We start from the raw sequence: 9,319 nt of genomic DNA on the forward strand, positions 1-9,319 counted from the left end.
CTATAGTCTACCTTTGGGGCATTCCATCGTACACAACGAATAAAGAACAAGTAAACTAACGACAATTGTAGAGCTTTATTAATATCAAATAAACCAACAAAATACAAAAGTGTTCTAGAAAGTTTAATTTTATGTTCTCAACAAGTAGTACAGTATATACTGTTACATACTGCTGACTGTAATACAGTAGTACATTTCGGAGATGACAAAAAAAGCATAGAAAACAACCCTAAGAAATGGAAAAGGAGCGTCAAAGGAGCAACAAGAACAGAGGACTGAAGTCAGTCTTTGAAAAAAGAATTTGGCCATAATCTGTGACAAATATTGTGAGTTTGAACAATCAACATGCATTATTTTCGTCATACGAAATGGTGTGTCGAGAATTTGGGATCAGTTCTCAGAAGACAGTTGTAGACTGGAACCAATTCTGTAGAAATGTCACTGTAACATATTTTATCAACAATCCACAGCAATCCCCAGACCTGGTGGTCCAGGAGTTATCGCCGAGATTGTCGAATCGTGTTTTACTTAAAGATAAAACAAATCATCATTCCACAATAGATTTGTGCCTACCAACCAAAAGAAAAAAATGAAAGCTATGCCTGGACCAACAAATAGAGAAATGATTGGTGATTATCTCGGTCTATTCATGTGGCTACAACGATTTGGTGATGCAACATTCTTTCATATGTTGACTCAAATTGCTACCAAACTGTATTATATCCATTGTAAGATATAGATAATGAACCTCACTGTATTTGTTGTTGAAGTATGCAGCAGAAATCACTTGGCCATTAGCGGTGACAAATATTGTGCAAAAAGATTTGAACCAATCACCATGTATTTTCTGTTTTGCGCGTAATATCAGCAACTATAAAAAATGCGGCATATCCGTACACAAAAAGTGCGGTATTTCATCAAAGCACTTTCCGCATAGCGGCACATTTGCTTGAGGTTCTATTTCATGGGAACGGAACTGCGGTATATTTTTAGAAAAAGACGCAGAAATCAAATATTTTTTAAACTAACCAATTAAATCCCTTGATGATAATCGGTGACCAGTATCGTGCAAAAAATAAGAAACATAAATAGTAAATGAGTTAATCATTCAACATGGCTCAAGCACTACCCCAACATCTGCCGGAGCGAGTTGAATTTGAGTCAATAACTTTAGTACTAATAGGACTCAGACTAGACAAAACAGAGAAGCTCTTATTGATTGGTGCCGGAGGTATAGGATTTTGGACAGTACAATGCAATGTCCCTATTGAAATATTGAGTGCATAGAGGTTTTACGCAAGATCCAATCAGCATAAGAATATTTGGAACTGTGGCAAATTGTAGGATTAACGTGTTTGTGGGCGTCAAATTGTGAAAGAAGAAGAGGACCACCGTCGTACGAAATGGTGTGTGGAGAATTTGGGATCAGTTCTCAGAAGACAGTTGTTGACTGGAACCAATTCTGTAGAAATGTCACTGTAACATATTTTATCAACAATCCACAGCAATCCACAGACCTGGTGGTCCAGGAGTTATCGCCGAGATTGTCGAATCGTGTTTTACTTAAAGATAAAAAAACCATCATTCCACAATAGATTTGTGCCTACCAATCTGATACTAAGCATGGTTTATTGATACAGTTGACCGCCGAGATGCCGCGACGTTGATGCCAATTATTCACGACTGGATTAGACCAGGATCACTGATGGTCAGATATGTGGGCAGCGTATCAGCAGAAACAGAACCAAAGCTTCGGCCACACGTTGAACTTTTTGGACCCACAGACGCAAGTAACTAACCATGTTCAAGCGATGTGACAACGTGCGAAAAGAAAAATGAAAGCTATGACTGGAACCAATTCTTTAGAAATGTCGCTGTAACATATTTTACCAACAATTTACAGAGCTTCGGCCACACGTTGAACTTTTTGGACACAGACGCAAGTAACTAACTATGTTCAAGCGATGTGACAAAGTGCGAAAAGAAAAATGAAAGCTATGCATGGACCAACAAATAGAGAAATGATTGGTGATTATCTCGGTCTATTCATGTGGCTACAACGATTTGGTGATGCAACATTCTTTCTTAAGTGGACTCAAATTGCTACCAAACTGTATCCATTGTAAAATATAGATTGTAAGAGTTTTGCAAATCTTTATAGAGGGCGACATTGTTCGTGTGTTGTCACATGGTATGTTTAGCGCGCGTCAGTGGTATCCTGAATGTGAACAAGATTTGACGTGCATTTTCGACCACTCATTTTATACTTGATTGATGTATATTTGTGTTGGTACATTTGAGATGTACTGCGTCGTGAAAGCTGATTGATGATTACTGATCAGTTGTAGAATTGGATAGTTGCGCCATAGTTTTCGTAAGTTTATACAGTAGCTCGGACTGGCATCGCAGTCATGTTTGAAATGTTAATCTATAACTGTTTATAATGATTCAAGTTGATCATAGAGATAATGTATGCGCTTTGACTACATTCCTGTACTGACGGCATAATGCTTGTTTTATACCTTACGTTTTATGATTGTGTTTTATGATGTACGACACTAGTTATCTGATGTTAATTAGACCTTTCTTATGTTTAGTCACCAGACTTACAGAGAGAGCCAGTCTTTGAATAAAGTTACCATAACAGTATATGGTTTGTCGTGGTATTATCTACTGTCTGCGTCGGGTAATTGTGGCGCCCTCATCGATCCCCTAAACAGTTGATGCGAGATCAACTACAGTGAGAAAACTCAGCATCTAAGTCAACATGGAAGATCTGGAAGCTAAGACGAAGGTGCTGAGAAATCATCGGCGTAGCAAGAAAGCGTCGATGAAGCATTCGAAACTGAAGAACAGTGGATGGAGACTTCTCAAGAGGCCTTTTGGAAGGTCAAGAATTTAGCGAAAAAATTCCTTGCTAAGCACAAACCTGTAGTAAAGGAGGTTAGTCATGTATCTAATGTAGCCACTGTATGTAGCCAGTAATCACAGTTGATTACTGGACCTTTGTAAATAACTTTAAAACTAATGTTGCATCAAAATTGTCTAATGATAATACTAAACTTCAATATCTCCTTCAGTTGTGCAAAGGTAAAGCACGCTGTTGCATGGATAGCTGTCCTTTAATGGAATCTGGAGGCTATGATAAGGCTCTTGAAATTTTACGTAAACAATTTGGCCAGCCTCACATGATTTTAAGTGCTTTAATGACTGACATGCAAACCCGAAAGCAAATAACCATAGGCGATGGTGACGCACTTTGGTCACTAGTAAGTGCAATGAAGAAGTGTGATGTAACGTTAACACAAATGGGGTATACTAGTGATTTCAATAGCACCAGTAACTTGTTAAAGGTCCAATCTTTGTTGCCTACTGTGTTACAAAACAAATGGGCAAATGTCGCACATAACATTTTAGAGAGTGGTGAACCAACATTTCAAGATATGTTGAAGTTTGTAGAAAGGCAAGCAGAGGTTTCTTGTAATATGTTCGGCCGAAGCGTGGGTAAGTCGGGGAGTAAATTAAATGGATCCAAAGACACCGAAAAACCAAAGGTACGAACAAATGTTGTCAAGACGTCCAAGGGCTTATCTTGTTTTGCATGCGAAAGAGATCATAGAATTTATAATTGTGAACAATTTATAGACATGTCTTATGATGATAAGGTAAAATCTGTGAAAGCTAAGAGACTATGTTATAGATGTCTGATACCTGGCCACATATCTTCGAAGTGTCATAGAAAAACAGAATGCAAGACATGCAAGTCCACTAGACATCACGATCTGCTGCATCCTCCAGAAGGTGTAACATCATTAGCAGCTATAAGCGGCCGAAATATTTACTTGATGACTGTTCCCGTAGAAGTTGTTGCAAGTAATGGGAACAAGGTAAAGACGTTGGCTTTACTCGATAACGGCTCGGATTTAAGTCTCTGCTCCGAAGCCCTAAGGAGGAAACTCGGTGTTGCTGGTCAAAGAGTGAAATATACGGCAACAACAGTAAATGGCGATGCCGACAAGGTAGGCTTCTCATTTGATGTTAACGTCAGCGGTATACGGGAGAAAAAAGAATTATCGTTGAAGGTGCTGACTGTAGAGAGTGTCTCTGCAGGTAAAGAGTCCATCCCAACTCTAAAAGAATTGAGTTCTTGGGACCACCTCAAGAGTTTGCCTATAGAATTAGATAATGGTCTAGACGTGCAACTGCTAATTGGTGCTGATACACCGGAAGCCTTCTGGGTCCAAGAAGAGAGGCGTGGTAAAGCCAAGGAACCCTATGCTGTTAGAACTCAGCTTGGCTGGTGCGTGATGGGTCCCGGTAAAGAAACAAAAGGAAAATTGACGTCTAATAGTAATTGAATCAGCGTTTCGGTGTCGAACGAACAACTTATGCAGCAGCTGCAACAAACTTGGGAACTAGACAACAAAGGTCTAGAAGTTGAAGAAGATTCTGTGAAAGATAGAAGGGCTAGAGATATTTTAGTCGGTACTACATTGCACCAAGAATCCAAACACTACCAAATAGGTACTTTATGGAAATATGATGACCATCCACTTCCTTGCAACAAACCAATAGCCGAGATCAGATTGGCGAGCCTAAAGCGAAAGCTGGACAAAGATGAAGGTCTAAGGGCTAAATATGTTGAGACGGTAGAAACATACATCTCCAAGGGACACGCCGAGCCAGTCACACACAAGAAAGGTGACGAGGGTAATGTCTGGTATCTACCACATCATCCTGTGATACATCCACGCAAGCCAGGGAAGGTACGAGTTGTATTTGACTGCGCTGCTAAGTGGAAGGGCATATCGTTAAATGATAATTTGTTAAAGGGTCCAGAGATTACCAGCAACCTTGTTGGAGTTCTTTCAAGGTTTAGGCAGGAACGTATAGCTCTAGTTGCTGACATAGAAGGTATGTTCCACCAAGTCCACGTAAACCCAAACCGAGTCGCTAGAATCAGAGAAACATCTCAACCACACCAATGGCGACACGTCAGGAGCGAAGATAACCCGTCAGATGAAGGCTCTAGAGGAACTCTTCAGATAACTAAAATGGCTTACAGGTCCTGAATACTTGACGGACAGTGAAGATAATTGGCCAAATATCTATATTGCAGATACAAATAATTCCGTAGATCCTGAAGTTAAGTTAGCTGCCTTCACCCACACCACTAACAATGTAGGTAAAAACACTGTGCTGCAAGAGCTAGTACCGAGATATTCATCATGGACAAAGTTAGTTCGTGTGTATGCTTGGATATTACGTTTCAAGAACGTGATCAAGGCTAGACCGATGCAAGGGAACAATTTATCTGTAGACGAGATCAAGGATAGTGAAACACAAATGCTCACTTGGTTGCGGAAAACCGAACTTAGCCATTGGAAGACTGACAATCGTTTTGCCAAACTAAATCCTGTCTTGATAGGAGACCTCTTAAGAGTAGGAGGACGAATTGGGCGAGCAAGTGTGGATGAATGTACAAAACATCCCATTCGGTTACCAGCAGATACATATGTTACCAAACTTATTTTACGACATCATCATCAGATAGTAGGTCATAGCGGTTGGGCTTCTACATTAAATTCTCTACGTGAACGTTTCTGGGTGATAAAGGGTCGCTCTGCGATAAAGGGTGCGTTGAGAAATTGTGTTGTATGTAAGAAATATCAAGCTAGACCAGCTCAACAAATGATGGCAGAGTTATCGACAGAAAGAGTAACAGACAGCAAGCCATCCTTTACGTTTGTGGGTGTGGATTATATCGGTCCAATTGATGTAAAGCAGCGTAGAAGTATAGTAAAACGTTACGGATGTATATTTACTTGTCTGGTAATCCGAGCTGTGCACTTGGAATTGGCAAAGGGTCTTGACACCGACTCTTTCATTAACGCGTTGAGACGATTTGTCGCTAGAAGAGGTCAGCCCGAAAAGATGTTTAGCGACAACGGTACTAACTTTCATGGTGGCGAAGGAGAGTTAAAAGAAGCTATGAAGTCTTTTAACAACGATAAAATAGAACGATTCTGCCATACTAAGATGTTTGAATGGCACTTTAATCCACCTAGCGCAAGCCATTTTGGAGGTGCCTGGGAACGGTTGATAAAATCTGTACGCAGGATAATGCATGGTGTATTAAGACAGCAGACCGTTCATGAGGATGTGCTAGCGACTGTTCTAACTGAAGTAGAATCAATCCTCAACTCAAGGCCACTCACCAATATTTCTCAAGATACAAGAGATGAGGAGCCACTTACACCGAATCATCTACTACTTATCATGAAAGGTTCAGATGCGCCAGTCGACAAGTCAGCGACGTACGGCAAAGGGAGATGGCTGCAGGTGCAATACCTGGCTTCGTTATTCTGGACCCGTTGGAGGAAGGAGTATCTTCCATTATTACAGAAGAAAAATAAATGGACTACACCGAAAGGGAATGTAATGGTGGACGACGTCGTACTTTTAGTTGACGAGACTACACCCAGAGGAAGATGGCCTATGGGCAAGGTACTTCGCGTGTATAGAAGTAAAGATGGGCACGTTAGAAGCGTTGATGTTAAGGTTAACAACAATATTCTAAACGACCCGTTGTCAAACTTTGCATTGTATACAGATCCTCGATTGCTACTGGTTAGAGTGTAAAATTGCATTGAATTTTACAGGGGGGTGTGTAAGAGTTTTGCAAATCATTATAGAGGGCGACATTGTTCGTGTGTTGTCACATGGTATGTTTAGCGCGCGTCAGTGGTATCCTGAATGTGAACAGGATTTGACGTGCATTTTCGACCACTCATTTTATACTTGATTGATGTATATTTGTGTTGGTACATTTGAGATGTACTGCGTCGTGAAAGCTGATTGATGATTACTGATCAGTTGTAGAATTGGATAGTTGCGCCATAGTTTTCGTAAGTTTATACAGTAGCTCGGACTGGCATCGCAGTCATTTGCTTGTTTGAAATGTTAATCTATAACTGTTTATGATTCAAGTTGACCATAGAGATAATGTATGCGCTTTGACTACATTCCTGTACTGACGGCATAATGCTTGTTCTTATACCTTACGTTTTATGATTATTGTGTTTTATGATGTACGACACTAGTTATCTGATGTTAATTAGACCTTTCTTATGTTTAGTCACCAGACTTACAGAGAGAGCCAGTCTTTGAATAAAGTTACCATAACAGTATATGGTTTGTCGTGGTATTATCTACTGTCTGCGTCGGGTAATTGTGGCGCCCTCATCGATCCCCTAAACAGTTGATGCGAGATCAACTACATAGATAATGAACCTCACTGTATTTGTTGTTGAAGTATGCAGCAGAAATCACTTGGCCATTAGCGGTGACAAATATTGTGCAAAAAGATTTGAACCAATCACCATGCATTTTCTGTTTTGCGCGTAATATCAGCAACTATACAAATGCGGCATATCCGTACACAACTAGTGCGGTATTTCATAAAAGCACTTTATCCGCATAGCGGCACATTTGCTTGAGAACGCAGAAATCAAATATTTTGGAAACTAACCAATTAAATCACTTGATGATAATCGGTGACCAGTATGGTGCAAAAAATAAGAAACATAAATAATAAATTTAATAATCATTCAACATGGCTCAAGCACTACCCCAACATCTGCTGGAGCGAGTTGAATTTGAGTCAATAACTTTATTACTAATATCACTCAGACTAGACAAAACAGAGAAGCTCTTATTGATTGGTGCCGGAGGTATGGGATTTTCGCCAGTACAATGCAGTGGCGTACCCAGGACTTTGAAGTCGGGGGGGCCGGGAATTTCCAATTTGCCGACAAAACTAGTGTCATTACCTTTCCATACACCTGATCAATATATGTTCTAGGATTGCATAGTCATATCTTATAGGGATAACGATGCAAAATTAAAACCAAATTAAACATTATCTGTTAGTATTTAATTCTTTCTTTATTACAATAAAGAAAGAATTACGAAAATCTGACTTGTAGTTTTCGAAATATAGGGTCTAAAACATCGCCGAAAATGATCGTTTTTAGCCACCAAAGAAGTAAAACAATTTGATCTGAAGGGAATGATATGTAAATAAACGAACACTAAAAAAAATTATGTTTACAGTTCAATAATATTGTCAGAATAATAGTTCATTCTTATTTGCCTAACTTTATTTTTTTCCCGGCACCTTTGTTTGCCGACGGACCGCGGTGATGTGCCGACGGACACCAAATCAGTCGCCCCCCACCCCGGAAAATTTTAACATTTTTTAACATTTATCTGACAGCCGCAGGCCTGAATGATAAGCCGGACAACGTGAAGGTCGCAATACTCATGAACTGTGTGGGAGAAGACAGTCTAGCCACATATAATTCATTCACGTTCACAGATGAAGCAGATAAAAACAGGTTAGAGCCAGTGTTTTCTAGTGAAGAACTTATATCTGCCATACTGTATGTTACGTTTTTTAATGGTTGACAGAAAAATAACAATTCAATGACTTCCTGACAGATCTAAAGACAAAAGCACGACGATGTGAATTTGGTGAGCTTAACAACAGCCTCATCAAAGACCAAATAGTCATTGGCATTAGAGATAACACAGTCAGAAAAGGACTTCTGAAAAATACTAAACTAACACTTGAAAAGGCGACCACGTATTTCCAAGCTGCTGAACTGAGTGAAACACATACAAAGACATTGGGTGCTACAAACCAGTCCACAGAAAAAACAATTGAAATTTTAAAGCAACAGCAGAAAACAGTGACTGATTGCCGTCAGTGTGGGAGAACACACACACCTAGAAACTGCCCGGCATTCGGGAAAACTTGTAAAAATGCAACAAACCAAATCGCTTTGCTGTGAAGTGCAGAAGCAGTCAACCCACTATGAGAACACAGACCGGTCAAGGAACAGGTAAAGATAAACGATACATAGGCAGAAAAGGCAGAGGAGCAACACGCTCAATCAAAGAAATTACACACCCTGATGATGAAGGAGAAGCGTTTGAATTCTTTGAATTAGAATCGGTAGAGATGGTACACGAGATCAACAAAATTAGTGACACTGATTGGACTCAAGAATGCTTAATTAATGACTTTCCAGTCACATTTAAACTGGACAGTGGTGCTCAAACAAATATCCTTCCAAATTATGTAGTTGACTTAATGCATGAGAACATTCGTAAACTAATTAAGCCAACTAAGATTACATTAAAACTAGAATGTAAAACAACCCAAGCTGGTAAAATAGTTAGTGATCAGGTGACATTTCAAATACTGAATGAGAAAGTTTCGCCTACACTTGGGAGAGAAACATGTGAAATAATG

General features: G+C 39.7%; 2 protein-coding genes across 2 annotated transcripts; both read left to right on the forward strand.

The window, feature by feature from the left end:
- The first annotated feature begins 2,859 nt into the window (after positions 1–2,859).
- LOC144848925 (uncharacterized) lies at positions 2,860–4,358 on the forward strand. Its single transcript, XM_078705875.1, has 2 exons — positions 2,860–2,943; positions 3,081–4,358. Exons 1-2 carry the CDS (start codon positions 2,860–2,862, stop codon positions 4,356–4,358), a joined length of 1,362 nt encoding a protein of 453 aa, XP_078562001.1.
- A 30-nt stretch (positions 4,359–4,388) lies between these two features.
- LOC144848926 (uncharacterized) lies at positions 4,389–6,642 on the forward strand. The gene is made up of 2 exons (XM_078705876.1): positions 4,389–4,914; positions 5,066–6,642. Exons 1-2 carry the CDS (start codon positions 4,389–4,391, stop codon positions 6,640–6,642), a joined length of 2,103 nt encoding a protein of 700 aa, XP_078562002.1.
- Positions 6,643–9,319: the final 2,677 nt, after the last annotated feature.

The sequence above is a fragment of the Antedon bifida genome, chromosome 7 (assembly GCF_963402885.1).
Source record: "Antedon bifida chromosome 7, ecAntBifi1.1, whole genome shotgun sequence".
In the NCBI taxonomy this organism is placed as follows: Eukaryota; Metazoa; Echinodermata; class Crinoidea; order Comatulida; family Antedonidae; genus Antedon; species Antedon bifida.

Bases quoted from the DNA above. Each gene is read 5' to 3' on its own strand.
- LOC144848925 (XM_078705875.1), top strand. From the start codon at position 2,860: ATGGAGACTTCTCAAGAGGCCTTTTGGAAGGTCAAGAATTTAGCGAAA. The intron at 2,944-3,080 runs GTTAGTCATGTA...TATCTCCTTCAG, and splicing joins ACAAACCTGTAGTAAAGGAG to TTGTGCAAAGGTAAAGCACG.
- LOC144848926 (XM_078705876.1), top strand. From the start codon at position 4,389: ATGCAGCAGCTGCAACAAACTTGGGAACTAGACAACAAAGGTCTAGAA. The intron at 4,915-5,065 runs GTATGTTCCACC...AATGGCTTACAG, and splicing joins TCTAGTTGCTGACATAGAAG to GTCCTGAATACTTGACGGAC.